The 26,040-nt window shown below is 39.3% G+C and overlaps 4 protein-coding genes across 6 annotated transcripts in view; 3 read left to right on the forward strand and 1 right to left on the reverse strand.

The window, feature by feature from the left end:
- The first annotated feature begins 2,160 nt into the window (after positions 1-2,160).
- On the forward strand, positions 2,161-5,715 carry LOC135108029 (nuclear pore complex protein Nup50-like). Of its 2 annotated transcripts, none has more exons than XM_064018588.1 (2): positions 2,161-2,217; positions 2,967-5,715. In XM_064018588.1, exon 2 carries the CDS (start codon positions 2,994-2,996, stop codon positions 4,380-4,382), a length of 1,389 nt encoding a protein of 462 aa, XP_063874658.1. In that variant the 5' UTR covers positions 2,161-2,217; positions 2,967-2,993; the 3' UTR covers positions 4,383-5,715. The 2 variants fall into 2 exon arrangements, with proteins under 2 accessions (XP_063874658.1, XP_063874659.1); XM_064018589.1 differs by lacking the exon at positions 2,161-2,217 and adding an exon at positions 2,241-2,365.
- A 599-nt stretch (positions 5,716-6,314) lies between these two features.
- On the forward strand, positions 6,315-16,212 carry LOC135108030 (uncharacterized). The gene is made up of 10 exons (XM_064018591.1): positions 6,315-6,631; positions 8,061-8,204; positions 8,982-9,079; positions 10,093-10,264; positions 10,727-10,860; positions 11,987-12,178; positions 13,009-13,194; positions 13,592-13,726; positions 15,040-15,176; positions 15,560-16,212. Exons 1-10 carry the CDS (start codon positions 6,532-6,534, stop codon positions 15,579-15,581), a joined length of 1,320 nt encoding a protein of 439 aa, XP_063874661.1. The 5' UTR covers positions 6,315-6,531; the 3' UTR covers positions 15,582-16,212.
- On the reverse strand, positions 16,208-19,003 carry LOC135108031 (uncharacterized). 2 transcript variants are annotated; one of them, XM_064018592.1, is made up of 2 exons: positions 18,864-19,003; positions 16,208-17,975 (listed from the first exon to the last, which is right to left on the reverse strand). In XM_064018592.1, exon 2 carries the CDS (start codon positions 17,968-17,970, stop codon positions 16,921-16,923), a length of 1,050 nt encoding a protein of 349 aa, XP_063874662.1. In that variant the 5' UTR covers positions 17,971-17,975; positions 18,864-19,003; the 3' UTR covers positions 16,208-16,920. The 2 variants fall into 2 exon arrangements, with proteins under 2 accessions (XP_063874662.1, XP_063874663.1); XM_064018593.1 differs by having other exon boundaries at positions 16,208-17,972; positions 18,864-18,960.
- Positions 19,004-22,040: 3,037 nt separating this feature from the next.
- Positions 22,041-26,040, forward strand: part of LOC135108033 (serine/threonine-protein kinase tricornered-like) — a 175,938-nt gene continuing 171,938 nt past the window's right edge. Inside the window, exon 1 of the mRNA XM_064018607.1 lies at positions 22,041-22,132. The gene's annotated coding sequence lies outside the window, so the exon portion shown is untranslated. The remainder of the gene's footprint in view (positions 22,133-26,040) is intronic.

Consider the following 26,040-nt stretch of genomic DNA (forward strand, 5'->3'; position numbering starts at 1 on the left):
CCTTCGTTTTAATTCAGGAGAGAAGTGTGGTAATTGAAGGTTGGCATTACATCTCATCTCTATCTTTTCATCTCCTCGTCTTTCTTCTACTCTAATTTTGGTGGATATATTAAGGGCTGTTAGGTGTTGTTACTTTGTTACGTGATTTCCTTTCGTTTTAATTAAGGGGAGATGAGTAATAATGGAAAGTTGGCTTCATATCTTTATCTATTCTTTTCCCCCTCCTCTTCTCTTCTCTCTGACTCCTTCTTCGCCTTATTATTGAGATATATAGGTTTTATTAGATGTTATTACTTCCGTTACGTGACTTTCCTTCATTTTAATTCAGGAGAGAAGTGTGATAATGGAAAGTTGGCTATCTAAGTACATTTTCTCCTGTCCTTTCTCTTATGATTTGTTTAGAAATATGTAAGTGTTTTTGGGCGCTGCTTTTCTTCCTATATGATTTCTTTTCCTTATAACATTCAGGAGATAATTGTAATAATAGAAGTTGGCTACACATCTCTCATCTCTGTTCTTCTCCATCTTACTGAGAATGCATATCTTACTGGGTGATGTTACTTCCTTTTCACGATTTCTCTTCGTTATGATTCAGAAGAGAAGTGTGGTAATGGAAAGTTATACATCTTCCTGATCTCTTCTCTCTTTCTTCTGTCTTTATTTTTGGGGGTATAAATATGTGTGTAAAGGTGATAACGAAATGGGCCGAAACAGGAACGCCTTTTACATTCATTTGTCTTGCTCCTACACAATATATAGTTGTTCTCGAGTGTTGTTATCCTCCCTGCGTGATTTCTCTTCCTTTTAATTCAGAAAAGAAGTGTTATAATGAAAATTGATACCACACCTTTCCCTCCTCTCGTCTCCTGCTCTCTCTTTTAATACTATTGATGGTCATATTCTAGATTCTGGTCGTGTGATCGTGTTATTATTTATTTAAAAACTGTAATATTATTTTGCTCTATTTCTCCCCTCTCCTCCCCTTCCTTCTCTTCCTCCTCCTCCTCCTCCTCACCCTTCCTCATAAGGTGAATATTTCACGCTATGTCATTTAAATCGACTCCCAGCCCCATTCAGAGACACTATTTTTTTTCTCACCATCATTTTCAAAAGACACAGAGATGATTAGCGTGGTTGTCAAGAATGTTTCTCCTGTTAATGTTGTGAGAATCTTGTTTATATGTTGCTAGAATCATATAAATACCCTTGAAATCCCGTATCACTTAAGCTAGAGCCTTTTGAAAGTGATAGAGCTACGTGTTCCATAATGTAATACTACGAAATATCATGACATTTTGTCACTGTCACTTTGACAGGAAAATTGTTACATGGTTTAAAATTTTGCCCATGTACAAGTATTTTTCTTTCAGTGGCTAAGCAATATACAACACAGTATCCCTCATAAATATTACTCTCTCATTTGGTTTTCTATGATTTTGATGTTGGTGAGAACTTTAGTAGTGGAAACGCTGGCTACCCACCTACTGCCATAGCTAATACTATTAATGTAAAACTAAATATCACCAAAAATTAACCCAAATATTTTTTTTTTTATCCAGATCAAAGCAAATCCCAAAAAGTAAGAAAAGGGCAAAGTAATCCCCAGTATGCGATCTTGTCTACAAAAAAGATAATAATAGTAATAATAATAATAATAATAATAATAATAATAATAATAATAATAATAATAATAATAATAATAATAATAATAATAATAATAATGATAATTAGATAAAAAATAATAAAATTAAATAAAAAAAATAAAACATAAACACGAATACTCCTTCCCCCAAAAAAAGATATATATATATATATATATATATATATATATATATATATATATATATATATATATATATATATATATATATATATATATATATATATATATATATATATATATATATATATATTAAAACAAAATTCTTGTTTAGTCTAGCACCAAAATGAAAATAACCAAGAAAATGTGAGAAAAAGACTGAAAAACACCATTGCACGATCTTGTCCACATTCAAAAACTTAAACTAAAACGCCACAATAAACCATGATAACTAATAAAAAAACATTTTAAAAATAACCAAAAACGAAAAAAATACCAGTTCAACACCATAATATAATCAGAAAACGAGAAAAAAAGGCAAAATCATCCCCTCTACCTAAGCCGTATCTAGGTAGCACATGTTGGTTTCGCCTTGACGCAACCTTCTTATTTGGCGGGTCAGTATTTGTGTATTAAGAGTTGCCTTATTTACCGCATACGGCCCTTCCTTATCCCCTGTGCGTGCAAGGGCTGCATGTGGGTTGTGTTATCTTTAAGTAGGAGGCACAGGAAGGATCAGATGAGGGGAGAACAAGCAATAATAAGGTGTGGTTTGCTCGTCCTGTTCTTGCTGTTTGCCGCCAAGACAATCTTCGCCCTTGACTCGGTTTCGTTTTCATGTTTTTCGTGTTTTTGTGCTTCATTTGTTCGATTGTGCGTCTGTAGGCTCGTGATTAAGGTTTGTTGTGTTGCTACTTTTGTGTTGATGTGATGCCTCTATGAACTTTTTTGTGTTTGTGATTTTATGTATGTGTTCAATTTTATGGGTCGTCTTTTTGTAGGCTCGTAATTAAGATGGTTTGGTGTGTGTTTGTTGTTTGGTGTGATGTCCCTGTCAGGTCTATTTCATGTTTTTCTGATGGCATTTCTGTATCTGGTCTTTTTTTATGCTATTTATGTATTTTTGTGTTTACCTGTTAGGTTATGTGTCCGTGTGGTTTTAATGAAAAGTGTTAGGTGTGTTTTATGGTGCATTTATCGCTCAAATTTTTTTTTTCCTGTTTTTTTGTGTTGATATGATGCATGTATCACATCTCTTTTATGCTTTTTATGTATTTGTTGTGTTTTTATGTTCTATTTTCGGATTGTGTTTCTTTGGAGTTATAATTGAGGCAAGAACATAACTAATAGAAGAACATTATTTCAGAACTGAGCAGAAGTAGCAGCAGCAGACATGGCCAAACGTGGTGCTGTCAAAGAGCTGACCCACGAAAACTGGGAGGATGAGGATGAGCCAGAGGACATGGGGACCTTCCGCCAGGCCACCTCGGATCAGCTGGCTGGGCGACAGATCAAGAAGGCTCGGAGGAGAGGCATGACATCGGACAACTCCTCAGGGATTGGAATATTCAAAGGCCTGACATCCTTCTCCAGCTTTGGTGCAAATAAGGATGCCCCTAGTCAGCCTTCCTTCAGCTTTCTCAGCAAGGATTCTGCTCCCAAGCCCACATTTGATATCCTCAGCACCTCCAAATCAAACACAACTACGTCCTTTACCACTAAATCTGAAGTTAGTTCCCCTGAGAAAAAACCCGCACTGCCAACATTTAAGTTCACTAAAGATCCTCCAACCAGTGCACCAGAACCCAAGACGAATGGCATTGGACCCCCCAAGACAAACTCTGACTCTGCAGGAAGGAAAGGAAACAAGGTGTTCCTGAGCCACCTGAAGGCACTCAATGAAGGTGTGGTCAAGTGGGTGAAGCAGCACCTGGACACAAACCCCCATGTCAACCTTTCACCGGTGTTTGACGACTACAAGAAGCACTTCGAGGAGCTGACAAAGAAGTACCCATCTTCAGGAGAGAGCGAGAGTGATGACATCGCGGTGGAGATGGAAGAGCCGAGTAAGGACGAGGTTAATGAGAAGGAGAACCAGCCTGTAGCCGCTAAGATGCCCTTCTCATTCACTTCCACTGTATCGTCGTCCTCTGAGAAGTCTGTGTTTGGCGGCAGTTCAGCATCAACAGACAAAAAGACTGGGTTAGGTTCCCCTGTCAAGCCTATGTTTTCCTTTGGAGCATTTGAGAAAAAGGCTCCAGAGAAGTCACTCTTTGGTGGCAGTACAGGAACCAGCAGCATATTTGGTAGCTTTACTTCCTCCTCCACCACTACCACCACCACCACCACAGGAAGCACCACCAAGGAAAACGCAGAAGCAGATCCAAATGAACCATCTGATGAACCCCCCAAAGTAGAGGTGAATGAGGTGAAGGAGGACGATGCTATATATGAAAAGAAGTGCAAGCTGTTCTACATGAAGGACGGGGGTTATGTGGAGAAGGGTGTTGGCACACTGTTCCTCAAGCCGGCCGGGGAGAAGACTCAGCTGCTGATCAGGGCGCTCACCAACCTGGGAAACATCTTACTCAACATCATCCTCAACCCCACCATCCCCACTGCCAGGGCAGGGAAGAACGGAGTCATCATTGCCTGCATCCCCAACCCTCCCCTCTCCAGCTCCAGTGCGGCATCCAATGATCCTGTCAAGATGCTGATACGCGTCAAGACTGCAGAGGATGCTGACGCCCTTAATGAGAAGATCACCGAGCTCAAGAAATAGACCTAAGAGTACACTTAGGAAGGCATTTATTACCAGAACTTGGGCTTGAATGTTATGCCAGACCTGTCCTGATGCTACGATCCTCAGTGCATGGTAATGAAAATGTGGAGAATGTTAGGTTGACCTGTTTGGTTACTGTGTTTCTTGAGGAGTGATTATCGTGCTGTGAGATATGCTGGTGCCCAGACTGGAAGGCTCAGCAAGCTCAAGGGAATGTAAGGCTGCAGGAGCAAGCCAAGCCAAGCTGCTCATCCTATTTTGATACTGAAAACCCTCATTTGTTTGCCGACCAGCATGGATCCATTGAACTGTGAATGTCAAATGTGAATGATGCAAATGTGCGAGGTGTTCCATCTGAAAATGTGTGATTTATTTGTAGAGTAATTATCGTGTTGGTATATATTCATTGAAAAGACTGGCAGGTACTCAAATTTATGTCTTGGGTTCACACTGCCAAGCCCCAGGTGTGCATGAAGGAGACTGATTGGAGAAAGATTTCTTTCATTGAGAAATTATATTCTTTTGTTTGTGAACACAGTACTTGCATCTGTATCTTATATCTTGTTAACTTGTACCCACTTTGTTCATAGATCCCTTTCATTGATTTTTTTTTTTTTTTTTTTTTTTGAACACTACTTGCATCTTTATGCTATGTCTTGTTAACTTTGTTAACTTATACCCATTTCTTCCCCTATGCTTAATGTGTTTTCACCTTTTCCTGGTCACATCAGTCTTCCATGCAGTTTACTTTTTTGTGCTGTGCTTTTGCCTTATAACCTGCAGTTTTATTCCCTTCTATCAGTGATCTTTCACCATTCTTCATTCATATTTTATTCACTTCTCATCTTTCATATTTTTTATCTTTTAAAGTGTTCAGTCTCATAATTTACACCTCCCAGTGTGATATGTACATGCATTCATTTCAGCTTTGTGGAACGCTCAGTATGTCTTTATTATTAGAACCTTGCATTTGTTATCAACTTTTAGAGGATGTAGGTCATGCATATTTGGATACCAGAGTAGCTGATGATGACACTTAATAACGTGTGTGCTCCAAGCTATTGCCTCAGTGAATTTATCAATACATACTGCCAGAAGATTGTAAATTCTTGCAAGCTTCGTATGTTGAGGTGCTGTGGTATCTGTTAAAGGAGATTATATAGTGTACAGACTTGGTAGAGTATTCTTGATCCCATATGTGTGGCATTTTTAGTGTAAATGTAACAATGTGATATGGTTGACTACCTGTGGTGGAAGGGACGCCACAAGCTGGTACAGTACATTTCCCCTGCTTGATCAAAGTGTATGTGTTTAGATAAAGTTGGTGACATTGGCTGTGTCTTTCATAGATAAACCTCTCGCCAACACAAGTATTGAAGATTCGAACATCATGCTCGACCATAAATTTGTTCAAAGTCATTAGGGAGCTTTAAAAGGATTTTATAAATTTGCAAACGATGATAAGTTGGAAGGTAAATTTCATGCAGGGACTGCCACGTGCAGGCCTGACGGCTTCTTGCAGTTTCCCTTATTTTCCTGTGTTAGTAGTGGACTTCTTGTCCTGTCAGCTCTTTGAGGACTGGTCACTGCCACCATCAGTCAAAATTCTTTTTACTTTTTTTTTTTCCAGCCTTTTTGCCCTTGGCCACATCCAACTTTTATTATCTTGCGTGTTAGGTTGAAATCTGACACCTATTTTCCTAACATTGGATTAAGAGACTTTAAATATATCTGATTATTTATTTGCTTTCCTCTTTATTACCATATCATCTAACACAGTAAATAGACATTTTACTAATCAACACAGTACGCGTCATGATTCCAATAATTAGCATGGTTCAACAGATTGTTGTTACACTGAATATATAAGACATAACTAAAACATTAGAAACACACACACGCAGGAGGAAAAATCGCCCGTTGGAAAGAGAAATTTGGTCCCGCGGAGAACAACCAAAACAAAACCAGGAGGGTGACACAACACGGCTAGCTGATTGTCCCGTCGACATTACCGTCCTCAACTCCCATCAAGATGATTACGTCCTAGCAAGGCTAAGATTATTTCCACAAATCCGACAGGTCTCCCTCGCGCTTGTAAAAGGAAGGTGCAGTCAATACTCAACCTTTCCCACAGACTCGGCATTCCAGCATGGATTTGCAAGACCTGTTTTCGGACCTGGCTACGGAGCAAGTGGAGGATGCAGCACTTGAAGGGCTTGATGAAGAAGTGGCTCTTTTTGACTTGGATGGTAATAATGATATTTAATAGATATTGTCATTGCTGCTACTACTACGGTGACATTTATTAGATATTGTCACTACTAGTAGTAGTAGTAGTAGTAGTTGTAGCTTATCATAGGAAGCAGACACACCAGAGGAACAGTTTCTAGTTCTTTTAGCATTTTAAAGTTATCATTTTTGTAATGCTTAGCCATCCAAGCCTGTAACGATATGGACAAATTATTTGATTCTTCTTTTTTATTATGTAAGATGTCCGCTGGGCTTTCTGAACAATAAAAAAGAAAAAAATTGTCCTAATGAAGGTGCCAGTCCCCTAAAGAGTATAGGTAGAAAACAATAATGATAATGATGATGATTTAGATTACATTTAAAATTAAGAAATTAAGATACAGGAAACTCTTGCAGAGAAATAAAGTCAAGTCAGTAGAATAAGTTGCAAGACACTTCTCTCATTATGATTAAGAATTTTAACTCTTCTTCAGGGACTGGCATTTCAGTGGGTTTTTTTTTTTTATGTATATTTTGTTGTCCGTGGCCAGTATCCACCTTACATTAAAAAGGCTTTGCTATAACTTTATGTACTGTGTTACTTATGTCTTTTTTTTTTTTTTCATGTAGGAGGGACACCAGCCAAGGGCAACAAAACTATAAGAATAAAAAGGCCTGCTGAGATGTTGGTCCCTGAATGGAGTCAAAAGCGGAGTAAAAAATTACAAGATAAATGCTTTGAAACCTCCCTCATGAAAGAGTTCAAGTCTTAGGAATGTGGAAATACAGAAGCAAGTAGGGAGTTCCAGAGTTTACCAGAGAGAGGGATGAATAAATGAGAATACTGGTTAATTCTGGCATTAGAGAGGTGGACAGAATAGGGGTGAGAGAAGGAAGAAAGTCTTGTGCAGCAAGGCTGTGGGAGGAGGGGAGGCATGCAATTAGCAAGATCAGAAGAGCAGTTGGCATGAAAATAGCAGTAGAAGGTAGCAAGAGATGCAACATTGCAGTGATGAGAAAGAGGCTGAAGACAGTCAATTAGAGGAGAGGAGTTGATAAGACGAAAAGCTTTTGATTTCACCGTCTAAAAGAGCAATATGAGTGGAACCCACAATACATGTGAAGCATACTCCATGCATGGGTGGATAAGGCCCCTGCACAGAATTAGCAGCAGGGGTAGTGAGAAAACTGGTTGAGGCAACTCAGAATGCCAGACTTCATAGAAGCTGTTTTACCTAGAGACAAGATGTGAAGTTTCCAGATTAGATTATAAGTAAAGGACAGGCTGAAGATGTTCAGTGTAGAAGAGGGGGACAGTTGAGTGCCATTGAAGAAGAGGGGATAGTTTTTTGGAAGGTTGTGTTGAGTTGATAGATAGAGATCAGAGTAATTAAGTTTTTGAGCCATTGAACAATACTAAGTTTGCTCTGCCCCAATCACAAATTTCAGAAGCACATCCATCCTCTCCATCACCATCCTCTGAAGGAGACTCAAAGCTTGGTGAGAAGCAGCAAGAGGATCCCAAAGAGATTGTCTTGTCACCTGAGGGCATTGCATTCTTCAGGAGTAACACGTTTACCTTATACAAAGAAGGTAGCTTGGTGGTGTTTGCTGGAAATTTCTTGTGGAGACAGATGTTTCAGATAGGAATGAAAAATTAATGCCTTGAGATATCAAAGGCTTGTTTTAAAATAGTTAGATGTGGTCTTTTTGAATCAGCAAGTATAAAATATTCTGTATCTTATTTTTGTAGCTGGTGTTGGTGGAGACAGATAGTTCATGCTGAAATAAGAGAAATATCAAAGGTTTGTTTTTAATGAAGCTAGATGTGGTGTTATTGAATCAGTGAGTATAGAATATTCCATCATCTCATTTTTTTTTTTTTTTTTGTAATTGGTGGCAACTACATTGAAATTAAAAAAAAATGTTATGGGATATTAATGAAAGTAAGTATGATCATACTGAATTGTTAAACTTGCATAGTACAGGAGGTGGAGACAAAGCTGTAGTTGGATTTGGTGGAGATACTTGTAGTTTACAGTAAAAAAAAAAATAATAAAATAAAATAATAACAATAATAACAGTAGTAATAATAATAATGATATGGGATATTAAAAGGTTGTATTAGTGAAGTGAGTATGGTCTTGTTGAATCATTAAGCTTACCTACCATCATACCATAGGATATAGAGATGAAGCCACCCAAGTTATCTCAGAATCTGTACCTTTGCTACCCATGAAGTATGAGATAGATTTATATAGAAGCATAAGATCATTGCCTCATGTTTGGCAGTATTGAAATCTTGCAATATTGAATGTAACGATACTGTATTGCTGTCTTTGTTCAATATTACAATGTTCTTATTTTTAGATACTCTTCTGTGGCCTGTGCAAGATTCACTTGACCCCTTTTTGTCTTTAATTGATGGAAGTATTGTGAATGAATACATCAAGAATGGATACTTCATGGTAAGATATACAGATGTTAAAGAGGTGTTTCAGTTGTCATGTGTCAGAACTATCAGAACTGCTGGGTGTTTGCTGTGTTTTCAGTTTTCCTGCATGTGTTCACTACTTTTTCTTCTTCTTCTCCCTTCACCATTTCCCAAGAGTCAGAATCAGGGGTTCACCATGTACAAGTCTCCTCCAGTTGTTTGTGTCCCTTGCATCTTCCTCTGTGACTCACATCCTTTGCAGCTCTGCCATAATTCCATCACTCCATCTCACTCTCTGTCTTCCTGATGTGTACTTGCTTGCTTTAAAAAGAAGTATTTGTTGAATGCCTTGTCAGTTCCTAGAGACAAAATACAGAGGAGTGTGTTCCTTGTCCTCTCACTCTGTCCCTTCTAGTCACCTCTTACAACATGCAGGGAATACAGTGGCAGTATTGTTAATCCCTGCCAGCTTGGGTGTGTAGAAAGATGATTAGGTTGGTTGTTTAGCCATTATTGAACATTTATTATAAATAAATTGGATCAAAGAAGTGTTCTCTATATATTTTGGTAAAGTGTACCTATTGCAAAGAAAATTAATTACATATTTATCATACTGTTTCCTTTTGGGGAGGGTGTAGTTGATTAATGAAAGGATAACAGTCTTTTCGGCTCATACTTTCTTCTTTCCATTTCTTTTGGGGAGAGTGTAGTTGATAAATAATAGGTTAACTGTCTTTTTTTTTTATTTTCTTTTGTACGAGTACACCTTCCACTTATCTTTATATTTTTGGGGGGAGGGTGTAGTTAATGAATAAAAGGCTAACAGCTCCACTCATACCTTCTGTACATCTTCCACTTAGCCTTGTATTTCTTTTGGGAACTACATTGGTAGTTCCCAAAATAAATAAAAGGTTAACAGTCTTTTTCACTCTCACTTCCTTCTTTTTTTCTTTCCATTTTTTTGGGGGAAGGATGTAGCCAATAAGTGAAAGGTTAACAGTCTTCTTCCACTCACACTTCCTTCTCAAACACTTACCATTTTTCCAGAGAGAAGTCAGTTCCATCAGTGTGCTTGCCAAGTATCTGTTCCACATCATGTGTTGCACTGCTGACAAGAGCCTGCGTCGTTCAGCCTGTGACAGTCTCATCTACCTCCTCACTACCTGCAACTCAATGCCCTACATCAAGCAGGAGCTCTGTCTGGTGCTGGTCAACCTGGGTACGAGTGGTGTGAACTGCTTCCTTACTTTTGTTAGTAATTATGGAATTTCTCTCTCTCTCTCTCTCTCTCTCTCTCTCTCTCTCTCTCTCTCTCTCTCTCTCTCTCTCTCTCTCTCTCTCTCTCTCTCTCTCTCTCTCTCTCTCTCTCTCTCTCTCTCTCTCTCTCTCTCTCTCTCTCTCTCTCTCTCTCTCTCTCTTCTTCCTTCTTTTATTTTTCATATGTTTTGTTGCCCTAGCCCAGAGCCCCTATTACTCGTACATGAAAAGAATGAATAAAAAAGAAACAGATGCAATATGAAGTCATTATAAATAGTGTGACTAGGTGCAGTTGACATTAGTAGTGTGACTAGGTGGTGCATTTTAGGTAATCATAAGCAGTGTGATTAGGAGGGGCAGTTGAAGTCATCATAAATAGTGTGACTAGGAGGTGCAGTTGACATGACCACAAACAACCCGACAGGCGGTGACATGAGCAATCTGTGGGAGGACGTGCTGCACTACAAGTCCCGAGTGATTCCTCCACCCTCCTGTGCTTCTCCTGAGGATGAGGCATCCCAGATGACAGACTCACAGCTGCGAGAGGTGCTGGTGGTGGTGAGTGGTCTCCTGTAGCACTGTGAGACCTGTATTGGTGTGCCTCGCTATTATACTCATACAAGAAATAACAGTCTTCCCTACAGACACTGGATAATATAATCTATGCTTGATATTTTCTTGCACCAGCTTCCTTACACATATCTTAATAATAATAATAATAATGATAAACGTTTTTTATTCAGGCAGTTAATAAACTGAAAATGTACAGAGGGGGTGGGAAAATACTTAACATTAATCCTAAAGCTAAGTCTAATCTAGAAGGGAAATACTATTGATTGATGGCTTGCACCATGGTGGGAATCGTGCTGAGTCTGTATCGGTCCATGTGCGGCGCCTTTAGGGGCGTTATCTTGTTGTGGTGTCTGGTGGCATGGACCAGGCGAGGCGCGTCAGGCGGCAGCATGTGTCTGAGACGTGGATGATGCAGCAGTCCCCTTCCAAAATTCTCCAGGGCCTCTCGGTGCCTGGTGGATTATCTGGACAGACTCAGGGTGGTCAGGGCTTCATCATAGGTGGTGTAGGCAGGGCCAAGAATGACCCTGCACGCCCTTTTCTGCACACTCTCCAGCTGTAACTGTTGAGTGTGTGTGAGGGAGGAGGACCTTGCATGTCATATTCTGCAGTTCTCATGCTGGACATGGCCCATATTCTGAAATTAATTACTCTCTCACTACAACTATTTTCCAATATCACAGAGATGATTAGCTAGGTTCTCAAGAGTGTTTCTCCTATTACAACAATAAAAACATCCTTAAAATGCCTTTGCTCTCTCACTGTGACTATCTTATTCATTTGTCTTATCTGTTTCTCTCTTCAAGCTTCTGTGGTTCGTGAGTTATTTCACATGGTAATCAATTAATCTTTTAGTTATCCTTTATTTTTCATTAATCAGTCAAACAGTCCTTCAGTTGTCTTTTATTCCTTTTCCCTCTTAAAGCTTATGCAGTTTCTGAGTTGTTTTATGCTGCCTTATCATAATAAATTAATCTTTCAGCTATCCTTCATTTCCTACCAATCAGTCAATCAGCCCTTCATTTGTCATAGGTATCCCTCTCTTTAAGCATCAGCAGTTCCTGAGTTATTTCACAATCCTTCATCTGTCTTATATATTCCTCTCTTTAAGCTTCTGCGGTTCCTGAGCCAGTGGTTGATAAGGTACAAGAATTACACTGCCAAAGATGTAGATGACCTCCTCCTCATCTTCCTCATCATTGGTTTAGATCCCAAGGTCATTGATAATGCTCTTGATGCCGACATTGGTGCCTGCATCACACACACTCTCAAGCTGTACTCCTCAGACAAAGAGTTCTTCCAGGTAATAAATATGAGTGATTGCCAGATGTATGTGTCATGTGTAGCCTGAGAGCAGAATGGCAGATGAGTATGAGAATATGAATGTGCAGGGTCGAGGTGTCTGATTTTGATTTATGGTGGTGTGGAGAGAGGGAGAGAGAGAGGGAAGGCAGGGGAGGGAGAAGATATCAGTGTACTTTGTATCTACTGTGTATCTATTCCCAGTTCTGACTTATGCTTGTATTCTGAGATGCTTTGCTGTCTCACCACTGCCATTTTCAAAGGCCAAAGAGGTCATTTTCCGTGTTCTCGTAAGGGTATCTCATGTTAGTAAAGTGGAAGTCTTTTTAATCTGTCACAAGAACCATAAACTTGTGTAACCTTACCTAACTAGAGCCATTTGAAAGTAGTGGTGTGATGCAGCAGCATTTCAGAATATAGTCCCCCCCCCAACACACACACACACACACACACACACACACACACACACACACACACACACACACACACACACACACACACACACACACACACACACACACACACACACACACACACACACACACACACACACACACACACACACTCTCTCTCTCTCTCTCTCTCTCTCTCTCTCTCTCTCTCTCTCTCTCTCTCTCTCTCTCTCTCTCTCTCTCTCTCTCTCTCTCTCTCTCTCTCTATCTCTATCTCTCTTTTTTCAGCATAGTTCCACTTCACATAAAGTAAAAGGCGTCAGTGTATCCCCCTCTCCAGCCACTCTCATATATATGATGCTTATCCCTCCAGCTGCTTTACTAAGAGTACTGCTGCTATTAATACTTCTGATGTGCTCATAGGGACATTTACCGGCAGAGGATGAGGAACATAGTGAAATGGCTCCTTGAATACTGCAGCGGCGACCTGCCATCTGTGGTGTACCTGTGTCAGGCCTACCTCTCCCCCACCGGCCGGGGCAGGAAGATGCGTGGTGTCCTTGCCTTCCACCAACTGTGCCAGCATCTCAGACTCAGCAAAGAGAGTTTTGTGGCTGACGTGCAGGTGATTGGGTGACTGGGTGTTCGGATGGCTGTCTGGATAATCTGACTAGTGATATATGTCTTTAAATGTGTGTGTGTGTGTGTGTGTGTGTGTGTGTGTGTGTGTGTGTGTGTGTGTGTGTGTGTGTGTGTGTGTGTGTGTGTCCTCTGTCAGTCTCTCCACACCCTTTTGTCACTTTATGTAAGGCAGGGTACACACACACACACAAACATAAACACAGACACACATTCGTGAGTTTAAAAGTAATGATTGCCCACCTATGATACAGGTATGGGATCCGACAAGTGTAGTATCATTCTCTGCAAATCACTACAAGGTTAAACAAACATAAACACACACACCTGATTACTGAGTATTCCATTCACCTGCCACTGTATAAAAGTCTGCATTCTTCCAGGCAAGGGACATAGCAGACCTCCTCACTAGTTACTTCCAGATCTCCCCAGACTTGACTGTTGCATACGATTCCTATTATATCATCAAGCTGGTGGATCTCTCCCTGCACCTGGACCTTGTACAGCAAGACCAGAAGGTGAGGAGGGGCCTAGAAATGGGTTGTTTTGTAATTCATCATTGTCATCATTACTGTTGTCTTCATCATCATCACCATCATCATCATCATTGTTGTTGTCATCTTCATTGGCATTTTGTTCAGCATTCTTATTATTTTCCTTATGCGGTTGTGTGGCATTTGTTTTCAAGTGTATGCTTCATTGAGTTTGTGATTTCTTTATAATAATGATAGCAATAATGATACATAATTTATCTTTTTTGCATAATACATAGGAGAAAAGTTATTATACATTTACCTAAGAATACATCCTTAAAACTACAAAATAAAACACAATAAGAAATTAATCCTCTCACACACCAGCAAGTTTCATAAGTTTTCTTTCTAGTACTTCTCTTGGCAGGCATTTGTGGCCTCTGTGCCTTGCAAAACTTTGATTTAGAAGCAGTTTTCTTCTCTTTGAAACTCATAAGTAGGCAGGTATTATATATCACTAGATTCACAAGGAAATTATCTTTATGATCACATAAAAGATTTGCTAAATTAGTGAATCTTTATTTTACTAATTTTTCCTCACAAATATATACAAAACAAGAAAAAAATGTTCTCAACCTTGTAGCTCAGAACTTTTCTTGTGAGCATTCTGTGCACTACATGTCACATAAACCGTCTTTTTATGAGCTTTACCACGGTACCATTAGCATTGTGATATGTCAAATAGATCTCAAGAAAATAAAGGAAAACTTAAATCAGCATTCACCTTGGATTATGTTCAGACAGCCTGAGTCACTGGCTGAAATGGACAAATTATCTAACAGTTGGCCTTTTCTGGGAAGCACCAGCGTTGCCAATTCATTACTTTTGTGAAACTTATCCTTATCTTTGACTCACTAAAAATTGATGCACTTACACTAGAAACTTTATTCTTAATGAATTTAAGTAAGTTTTTTATCCACCTGTGCATCAGTACAGTTTCACATGAAGACACTTTCATGCACATGTGTGTCTGATGTGTGAGAGGGTTAAGAAAACAGCAATAAAATATATATATATATATATATATATATATATATATATATATATATATATATATATATATATATATATATATATATATATATATATATATATATATATATATATATATATACTTGCATATTTCATACAATTAATGCATCAGAAAAAGAAAACATTACAATTTTGAGTTCAGCAATCAACTCTGGCCTGTATAGCATGTGAAGCCCATAGCTGTTCATTCAATGTAGTTATGCTGGTGGGTTTTGGCTGAGTATTTCATTGTATTCCCTCCTGCCATTGATTGTGTTTCCCTGCAGGACGACCTGAAGACAATCTGTGACCTGGCTGAACAGAAGTTTCACAGGTCGCAGGGAAGTGCAGATGACATGAACCCAACCATCTCCTTCCAGTGCTTGGTGGCCACATTGTCCAGGTGGAGCAGTTGTTACACCAGGCGAGTCTTGTCCCCTGGAACTGGCTTTAGGACTCATCATCATCGTCATTATTGTCATCATTATTATCATTATTGTCAATTTTTGTGTCTCTTCTCCAAGTATCAGTTGTGGAATTCACTATCATCATCATCATTATCATCATCATCATCATTAGCATCTCATCTCCAAGAACCAGTTGAAGAATTTGCTGTCATCATCATCATCATCATTTAATTTAGCATCTCGTCTCCAAGAACCGGTTGCAGAATTCATCATCACCATCATTATCATCATCATCATCATCATCATCATCATCATCATCATCAGTTGAAATTAACTTTTATCTTCAGGAGAGCACATTCCAAACAAGGTCTAAATTGATCCTGCAACACTTTCTTTCCAGGCTGGCCAGTCTTGATGAATGACCACAACATCAGTAACTTGCTGACCTTCTCAGTTTAGCTGAGTGACTGTGGAACATAAATCATCGTGAAACACTTCTGTGCTGCACCTCAGCTACTTTCATAAGGCTCCAGTTGAAGTTACATGGGTTTTTAAAAGGTGTTTTTATGGTTTTAGTGATAAATTAACAAGATTCTTACATTATTAAAAGGAGAAACTTTCATGGGACTGCAGCTAACCATCTCTGTGGCTTTTGAAAATAGTCTTGGTGAAAGCAGAGTGTTTCTGAATACAGATGAGTGTCATGTGGTGAGCAGTGAACTATATTTGAAAAGTCACTTGACCCCAATACTGAGAAAGCTTGTGAATTCCCCAAAACACATCAAGGAAGTCCTCAAGAGGAAAGGGAGCATTACCAAGTATTAGAGATTATTGGTGAGTTTTGGTGCAAAAGCAAATATTGGTAAACTTAATTGTGTGGTTGTTATAACAAAGAGAGGGTGTATTTACATGTAAGAGAAGTGATGTGAAAAAGTATATTGACGCAGACTGTAGAATAAGAATTTTTATATTTTTATATACCAGATAATGAAAGAAGTATAACCAGAATAATTCATATGCACAAAATCATTTCAAATAAAAGAAAAAAATATGTATAATATATTTTATTTAATCAGCAAATATCATAACAGGAATGTTTTCAGCACAGCACATTGATGATCATGACCTTGTCAGAGTTTACACAATTCACAAAACCTTGGTGTTAGTAAATAATAGGTCTTTTTTTCAGCCTATTTTGTTCTTGGCCAGAGTCTCCTCTTACATATACACACAGTTCACTGTAGCCATGGCTGTGTTAAGTATAAGCTGTGTGTATAGTGGTGGTACTTACTCAGCTATTTCTGCAAGACACCACTCAGAACCTACAAAACCCATAACACAGAGAGACATGACTTCTACTTCCTTCAGAATAACGGAATCCACACTGTGCACACTCTATGGCTTCCAAAACCTATAATACAGATTCATGATATATCCTTCCTCTAGTATGACAGAATCCACCCAAGACACCATTCAGAACTTCAAAACTCATAATACAGAGATCCATGACATATGCTCCCTTGAGAATGACAAAATCCATACTGTACACACTGCATGACTTCTATAGACAGAACCAGGGAGTGTGACTACATCATGAGGGACAATGAACACACCATAACCCTTAGCCAGTCAGTAGGGAACAGCATAGCCAGGGAGGTGAGTACAACACGTCATAACCCTTAGCTAGCCAGGGAATAGCACATTCAGGCAAGCAGTATAATAAACACATCATAACCCCACCACAACAGCCAGGGAAGCAGGTTAGTACAACACATCATACCTGGAGTGTGGCTGAGGATACCCCCTTGGGTCCTCCTGTGTCCCTGATCTGTAGTAAAATGACGGCTGCTGGTAGGGACTCCTCTGAGCTTCATACATGTATTCTGGCTCCCTGTACTCATACCCAGGGTTGCTGTAAGGGTGGGTGTAAGGATTGCCATAGCCTTGCTGGGGAGGGTACAGTTGGTGTTCTTGGTACTTGTCTTGAGTCGAGTTGTAGAGGTAAGGATCCACCTCACCTCTGTCCTCATAGCTGTACCCATCGTGATAGTGGAGGTCCTCATTTGGGTGCCTCTCATGGTAGTACTGCTCATTGTACTGGGAATAATATGTCTTGTAATCACCATCATAGTCAGGGCTTGGTTCATCGTACGGAAGGCGCTGTTCCTTGCGACTACTGACAGGCTGCTGAGGGCTCCTTCTCACAGCGCCTAATGGATTGTGAGGCTTGTGCCCCCTGGAGGACCTAGGCATATCTGGCTGCGTCTCATCCCTGTGTGGTGATGCAAGCTTGCTATTGTCTCTTGGTGCTATGGTGGATAGCTTCTCTATTGGTCTCTCCTTTGCAGTGTGAGTCTTATCCTGCAGGAGTGGGGAAGGGCTTGCTTTTCCTGCTGGTGGTTTAATCTGGTCGTGATGTGCAGGCTTGGATTTCCTCTTCAGGTAGTGGTCAGGACTGAGGGCCCACTCCACCATGGCCTGGGTCACGTCATCAACACTGGGGGGCACTGATGTGTCGTCAGCTCTCTTTGACGGCACGTGGCTCCTCCTCTCCTTCTCTTTGTGTGCTGGTGTCCTCTCCTCTCTACTTCTACTCCCTTGCTTAGCATTGCCTTCAGATGGCTCAAAGTAAAAATCTGCTGGTGGTTTGATCTTGAATTTCTCCCTCTCTGCCTCCTGCCTGGCCTCTTCCTCCCTGCTGGTGCGGATGACGTCAGCCACTGGCACCCACCCAGGCTCAGGGGGCAGCTCGTCAAACCTCCTGGGGATGTCCTCGGTCTTCTCCCATGGCTTGGTGCTGTTATCGCTCATCACTGCTGCAGGGAGAGCCGTAGAGAGGTAGGAGTATTAGGAATAGGCAGAATAATAACTATGATATAATAATGTTTCCTAGCCCACTTATTATTAACAAATACCATGATACAATAATATTTACTACCCTACCTATTCATAACCTGAGTGTAGAGTTGTAAATTGATACTGGAGTGGTCTGTCATAAGAAAGTTATGTAGCAAAAAAGATATAGTATAATGTTTTGTCTTGGTTTACAATATACACTTCATTCATAAATCCATCTCTATCATGTATTGCAGCACTGAGGTTACAGAGGTTGAAGAATGTATATAGAATTATAGTAGGTTGTCTGATGCAGGGATATGAATGTAGACTTATAAATTAATGCTCAGTTCCTCAATAATATCCCATGTATTGCAACGCTGAGGAGAGGATCTTAGAAATTACAGTTGCAGGTGTTAATAAAAATGTATATAGGGTTGTCGTACTCAGTCTAATGCAGGATTCCTTTGTAATGCCTCATATAAAGTAAGACCTCCAAAATCCATCTAATTTGTCAGAGATATGTTTGGATATTGATGAGTCAAGTTACTGAAATATAGGAGCAGTTTTATAAGATCTGATGGAGTGGGAGGAGGAAGACAATAGAGAGAAAAAATGAAGATAGAAGAGTTACTGTATTGAAACACTGAGAAATAGATATGGGAAGAGGTTTGGCAAATAGATAAAGGAGGAATTTTATGAGACCTAATAGACTGGGAGGAGGAAGATAATGGAGAGAAGAAATGAAAATAGAAAGATTACTCTATTAAAATACTGAAAAATTGGTCTAAAGGGCAACTAGGAGAGGAGAGGAAGTACCCATATGTTAGATGGATGATGAGATAAATAAGTACACAAACTATACTCACCAAACTGTTATATAAGACACAATGCACTACTATGCTATTGTCCCTGGCACGTCCTGTTTGTGACTGGTGCCTGTAAGTGCTCTTCTGATAACCCAGAGATAGTCTAATTATCATGGTACTAGATAAACTTATGATATCACTTAGGATGGCTTAAAGGCTTGCACAGTCCCATTATAACATAGTAAAATATAGTCTATGTATGCACACTCAAATTCAGATGGATTATAGTGATATGTAGTAGTGCTTTCCTGATATTTAGTGTAACAAGTTAACCCTCACTGACACCACAATCTTGACACACAGAAAGAAAGGAGATAAAAGGTATTAGTCATTCTGCCAGGGAAAAGAAGACTGATTACTAAAGGTATATGACATGATGAAGATTGATACCACAGGGAGGAATGTGAAATGGCCAATGGGGATTTTATGAGAGATCCGATGGAGTGGGAGAAAGGAAGCATTAGACAGAAGGAATGAAAATGAAAGTAAGAGGAATATGAGGAAAAGAAAAGGAGAAATGTATAAATAGGAGTTAGAGGAATATGAAGACCTGATGGAAATAAGAGGAGGGAGATGATACAAGAAAGAAGGAATGACAAATAAAAATAAAAGTGAGAAATATACAAGAAGAATACTTAAATAGGAGTTTGAAGAATATGACAATAGGATTAAAAAGATGTCAGAAAAATTATGAGGAAGATAACAAAAGGGAGAGAGAAGTGAGAGGAAATAAGAGTGGAAGTTTGCATGATGATTGTGAGAGTAGGAGTGGGAGGAAAATTTAATGAGGGAAGGAGGAGTATGAGAGGTGTAAAAAGGAATGTGAGAGCAGGAGTGAGAGGAATGAGAAGATATGAGAGGAGGAAGAGGAGGAATGTGAGAAGAGTGAGAGTGGAAGTCCGAGAGATATGAGAAACTTAAAAGGGAATGTGAAAGCTGGAGTGAGAGGAAAATGAGATTATATCAGTGAAAGCAAGACTATAAATGGAGAACATAAAGTGAAAAGATAGGAGAGGATGAAATAATATGAAACAACATTACACATTCACCAAAATAAGTAAATGAACTAATGAATGAATAAATAAATAAGGTAGAGAGATAGATAAAGTAATAAGTGAGTGAATAGGCAAGTTACATAAAGACCCCGTCACACATTGAAGATTCTTGCCATGACAGCACCAAGAATAGCATTTCTGGTGCAGTTGTGACATTTGATCATGATTATTGGTCCATCACGACAGCGTCATAACATCGTTGTGATGGACCTATGAATGTCATGACAACATCAAGACAGGGTTATGATAACATCGTGATTTGCAGAATTTCAAAATTCAACAGCCATATCTAAACAGTGCTTGTGAAATACACAGCTTGATTGCAAAAAAGAAGGACAAGGTGACCAAAAAGCCACAAAGGAAGAGATCTTTGTGGGTGCATCCCTGGTTAGCCAGGAGAACACAGTATGGTCAGTGGGAGCACCTGTTGCAGGAACTGAACAATGAGGACAAGACTTTGATGAGGCTATGACTATTAGCTCTGTCATGATGCTGTCGTGATGCATTTGTGGGTCTATATTGATGCATGTGCTGTCTACATAGCGTTATTGTGACACATTCTTAGGTCCATTGGGGAGCAGTATTCTGAAATGTCAAAGAACTGTCAGAATTATTAGCTCTGTCGTGACGCATTCATGACGGCCATAGCTCTGATGCTGTCGTAATGTTTTTTTTTTATTTATTTATTTTTTTTATTATGATTGCGTCACAACGGACCTATGATTCTCATGATCGTGTCAAGACAGATCTATGACCATCATGATGATGTCATAACAGTGTCATGACAGCACAATGATGGGCTGAATAATCATAGAGCTCCATGATTTTTTGAAGCATGCTCAAAAAATTCGGGATGACCCCATAATGACCTACAACCGTCAAGACTCGTCACGACTGGACCACAAAACTGCATCACGACAGAGCTATGACCGATATCCTTGGCGCTGTCGTGATAACAATCACTTAGAGAGAGAGAGAGAGAGAGAGAGAGAGAGAGAGAGAGAGAGAGGTTATGGGTGATTCTTATATCTCTATACGTATATTCTTTATCTACATAGGTTCCTCTTATCTTTTAGTATCATTTGAGGGGAGGAGACTTTTGTATCATTTCAGTACAGTGACATTGTTATTTGCTATCTATAAGGTTCTCTCTCTCTCTCTCTCTCTCTCTCTCTCTCTCTCTCTAATGGCGTAATCCACCACGTGTCTTCTTTCTCACACATTTAGCAGAAGAAACTCGATTAATATTCTCCCTCTTATGTTTTCTCTCATCTTATCTTCCCTTCTTCCTTGTAACTTACTAATTTTATGTGGGTTATTAAATCCTCTGTTTCATCTGGGCTGAGTAATGCAGTTATTAGAGCTTTGCTCACTCTCTCTCTCTCTCCATGCATTTTTTATCTCTTTTTCTGTCACTTCTTATCATTATTATCACCATCTCTCTCTCTCTCTCTCTCTCTCTCTCTCTCTCTCTCTCTCTCTCTCTCTCTCTCTCTCTCTCTCTCTCTCTCTCTCTCTCTCTCTCTCTCTCAGTTCTTAATCGCATAATTTAATCTCTCCTATACATTTCTATCCGTCTCATCCTCTCCTTTCTCCCTTAAGAGAGAGAGAGAGAGAGAGAGAGAGAGAGAATCCCAGGATGCTAAAATAAAATAGATAATAAATACGGATAAAATCTAGTGTCATATCATGAATTAAGTGCAAAATGTATAAAAATCAGCAGATAGAAGAAAGATAGAGAGAAAAAAAAGGGTTAAGGGAGACAAAATTTATAGAAGTCTGTGGTACAAAATCCGCAACACTAAAAAAAAAATTGTATAAATTAATAATATAAATGAAATCGTGTTTTACATCATGAATTTGGTGCAACATATATAAAATTTAACCCATGGAACAGAGAAAGAAAGAGAAAATGGGTTAGAGGGAGCGATGCAAGTCACAACCTAATATATAAAACCCGGAACACTTTAGTAAACAAATAGATAATAAATATGAATAAGATTTACTGTCATATCATGAATTTAGTGGAAAATGTATAAAAATCAGCCGATGTGGGAGGCGGGCGCTACTTTGTTTACGGGTGTGCGCGGGTGGTGGAGGAGGTGCTGCGCGGCTCCAGGTGAGGGAGGTCGATGGTTCTGCTCCACTCCAATATTGACTGGTAACTGTGTCCTAAGCAACCGAGCATCATTTCTTCCAACACAGACAACATAGGTGAGTGCCATGCCCCTCCCCACGCCCCCTGGCACTCAGTATAAAGGTGCCAAGGGTTTAAATTGACCACCTGTGATAGACTGACTTTGTACGGGTTCTGTTCATCCTTGTCAACTGTTTTTATCATACGTCTCTGTGTATATTTTGGATTCCCTAGGTTAATATTATGGTTTACTAGTATTTTCTGGTGAATTTGCCCTATTAGGTTATGGGTTTACTTATTTTTTATATATTTTTTTGGGATGGGAGTTACCGTTGTTATTGCAGTGAGGGACTACAGTGTTGCAGGGCAGTACTGTCCCAGCTGCACCTGTCCCGGCCAGCTGAGAGTACCGTGCAGCTGTCTTTAGTACTTTATTCTATGGTTCTTTCCCTCTATACTGCTGTTTATTGTTGGTTTTGTTTACGTTTGTGTGTGTGTATGTTGGTTTCTTGTTGTCTTGCAGTTTGCGTTGTACTTGTGTTTGGGTTATGCAAAGTTTATGGGTGGGAAGAGATGCAGTGTTATGGGTGTCCTCTATAAGGGATATGGCACGGGTTGTTGCTTTGTTTCTTTCTGTATGGAGGTTTGTGGGAAAGTTCGTCTGGGGAGAACAAGTAGATGCCCTTAATTTTTGTATGTTCTTAAGTGTATTGGTGGTATTTTTGACCTGTATTTCTGTATGGGGTGTTTAAGGAAAGTTCATGTGAAGGGAAAAAATGCAGGTTCTCTTATTTTCTAGTGCTTTTTATGTGTTTTGGTGGTACTTTTGGCTTGCATTAAGGGTGTACTAATTGGGGTATAGTACACTTTATTACCTGGATCCTTTCTGTATGGGGTTTTGTAAAAGTTTATGGTAGGAAAATGTTGTTGGCAGTTTTTATACTTGGATTGTTATGGGTATTTTGTGAAGAGTATGGGGGTATTACCTGGCTCTTAATGGTATGGGGGTTTGGGTGAAGTTTATAGGGAAAGAAATTGCCTTGTTTATTTTCTTTGTTATTATGGGAGTACTTCATGGGAGAATGATACAGATTACTAGCATTACTTGTTAGGTAAATCTCACATGGTAAACTAACCCTGTCTTTGGATGAATTTCTCAGTGTTCCCATAAGTTACTCAAGGAAAGAGCAATAAGAGGGAATCTGCAAGTCCCTGATACATAACTAAGGCCCAGTGGTACAGTTTAGGGTCTGTACTTACCCTGAGTTTAGGGAAGTAATGTGATAGATTGTAGCTTTCTCTGTGTGTTTTTTTAAATTTTTTTCATGGGAATGTTTGTTGTTTATGAAGAAACATAGAAACTGTGAGGACTTGTTGTAATTTCCTCAGTGTTATGGTTTATTCAAAGGTACATTTATTGTTTATGAAGGAGCTTGGAAATTGTGGATACTATAGTGAGTGCAAGGTTAAGGAAAAAAACCAGAGATGAGAGTGTTTATGATTACAAATATTGATAGAAACTTATAAACTGTCCAATCCCATAAGGAAAAAATAAGGATTAAACAAGAGGATGATGTTGAGAGTGAAATAGTGGTGGCATTGATGTGGTAACTGTGTTTGGTGACCTGTGAGGCTCTGGAGGAAGGCAGACTTTAGGCTTATTGATTGTAATGCTTCGTGCTGTGAAACGTGGAGAAATTGATCTGAAGGCTTGACGTGAGGGAGTGGCTGGAGGATCGAACTGTGGACAAGACACTCAATGCACCAACCCATTCAATCACACTATAATAAGGAGGCTGTAGTGGTGGTGGTCTGTAATGCCTCGAGCTGTAAAATGCAGAGAAATTGATCTGAAGGTTTGACAGGAATGGCTGTGAGGAATTGAATCCATGACAAGACACCCAATGCACCAACCTTGCCAATCTTTGTAATGATCACCAGGGATCAAATGAAGTTTTGTTGACCTTGACTGTCTGACCACTATGATAAAAGATGTTACAGAAGGAAGATACACTTTCTGCAACTGTAAACATGTCAGATAAACTCGTAAGAACACAAGAAGTCAGGAGGCTGCAATGCAAAAGACCTGCTCACCTACTTGAGACATCTCCTGTATACCTATAACTCACCTGACTGGTCCTTTAAATGTCAGGAGACACATGATAAAGTGCATAGAGTAAACACTGATGAGGGACATATAAACCATTGGAATGAGTAAACTCAAATATCCAGGAACTTTGAGTCTTGAATGGCAGCCTCTGTAGGGGAATGATGCTGTGAAATTGTAGAGTGCTTATGTATGTGTGTGTGTGTGTGTGTGTAATGAGGTATTAACTAGTGAGTCTTTCCATTGTGTGTGTGTGTGGGGTTTTGGTGTTTGGACCCTTGTTTAAAGTAGGGATTTGTGACGGTGATTAGGAGTGAGGGAAAGAGAGGAGGACTAGGCCAGAGCAACAGTACTGGACTAGAATAGACACTGCCATGGATTGTAACTGCTGTACCACCTCAGAAATCATACTTAAATATTCAGGGCTCTTGATAGACATGGTTGGCAGTGTCTGTAGGGGAAGGTTACTCTCAAATCAAACTTCCTCCATGTCAGAGAAGATGGGGAAGAAACCTTTTGCTGCAAATGTAAAGAAAATGGAAATACATGGATGAAGAAAAGAAAAAATTGATGTTGAGAATTGTAAGGAAAAATGGATACTGACCTTGAAATGTGAAAAAAAATATATAAAAATACTAAAGATTTATGAAGAAATTTAAAGATAAGATAGAAAAAAATGATAGATCTAGGAATATATATTTAAACATACATAAAATTACTATCTACAGTAATAAATTGTACAAAAAAAAAACAAGAAAACATTTATATTTGTGATGGAAAGAAAGAAAGCATGTCTGTGTATATTTTAATAGGAAAAAAATAACTAGACCTTGGATTATGTTGTTAAAAAGTATATTATTGTTTACATTGGTTATTGTGGTGTGTCTTAATTCTATTGTGTACTGCGGTGTGCTTTGGTGGTGGTGGTTGGTGGTGGTGGTGGTTTGGTGTTTATAGTGTTATTATTTCCACCACTTGTTGTTGTCATGGAGTCAGTGGTGTGCATTGGTCTGAATATTTACACAAGGTCTCTTCATGCAAGGTTCTCAGCAAATGCCTTCCTTATTGTAGTCTCTCTCTCTCTCTCTCTCTCTCTCTCTCTCTCTCTCTCTCTCTCTCTCTCTCTCTCTCTCTCTCTCTCTCTCTCTCTCTCTCTCTCTCTCTCTCTCTCTCTCTCTCTCTCTCTCTCTCTCTCTCTCTTGACATCACTTCCTGGGGCAAATATACTCAGAGATTTGCTTTTCATTGTTTTATTTTCTATGTAAGAGTGACATTGGTCTAGGGCAACAAAAGGGAAGGAAAAAAAAGGCCCACTGAGTTGCTAGTCTGTGAAGAGAAAGCCATAAGGATGAGAGTCACAAGTCGCCACACAGACTCACATTGTATAAAGGGACTGGTTAGGGTTGGTTAAGATTGAAATGATGTATATTTGAAAAAGATGTGTATTTGATTCTCTCTGATTCTTAATTCTTTCACTCTGACATGCAACAATTCACAGCACTGAATCTTAAGTGAGCCAATTCTTAAAGAAGAAACACCACACACAGACAGACATTCACTCTACACAAGACAAGAATGACTTAGAGTAAGAGAGAAAAACATAACAGATACCTTTTACATAGACTAAATAGATAGATAGAACCTTAAATTAGTCAACTCTTAAAGAAAAACACTACATACATACTGACAGACATTCATTCTACACAAGACAAGAATGACTAAGACCAATTAAAAAAAAAAAAAAAAAAAAAAAAACAGATGCCATTAACATAGACTTAACAAAAGCCAGCCACCTATGATATCACCAGCACGGACAGCTCCACTAGTGAATGAAACTCTCTCGTGCCGTCCCCTTTCACCCTGACATCATCGGTGATA

The sequence above is a fragment of the Scylla paramamosain genome, chromosome 16, assembly GCF_035594125.1.
Source record: "Scylla paramamosain isolate STU-SP2022 chromosome 16, ASM3559412v1, whole genome shotgun sequence".
NCBI classification, from domain to species: Eukaryota; Metazoa; Arthropoda; class Malacostraca; order Decapoda; family Portunidae; genus Scylla; species Scylla paramamosain.

Excerpts from the sequence above, each read along its gene's own strand:
- LOC135108029 (XM_064018588.1), top strand. The coding sequence starts at position 2,994 with ATGGCCAAACGTGGTGCTGTCAAAGAGCTGACCCACGAAAACTGGGAG.
- LOC135108030 (XM_064018591.1), top strand. The coding sequence starts at position 6,532 with ATGGATTTGCAAGACCTGTTTTCGGACCTGGCTACGGAGCAAGTGGAG. Across the intron at positions 10,265-10,726 it reads TCTGGTGCTGGTCAACCTGG|GCGGTGACATGAGCAATCTG; the intron begins GTACGAGTGGTG and ends ACAACCCGACAG. Across the intron at positions 13,195-13,591 it reads GTTTTGTGGCTGACGTGCAG|GCAAGGGACATAGCAGACCT; the intron begins GTGATTGGGTGA and ends GCATTCTTCCAG.
- LOC135108031 (XM_064018592.1), bottom strand. The coding sequence starts at position 17,970 with ATGAGCGATAACAGCACCAAGCCATGGGAGAAGACCGAGGACATCCCC.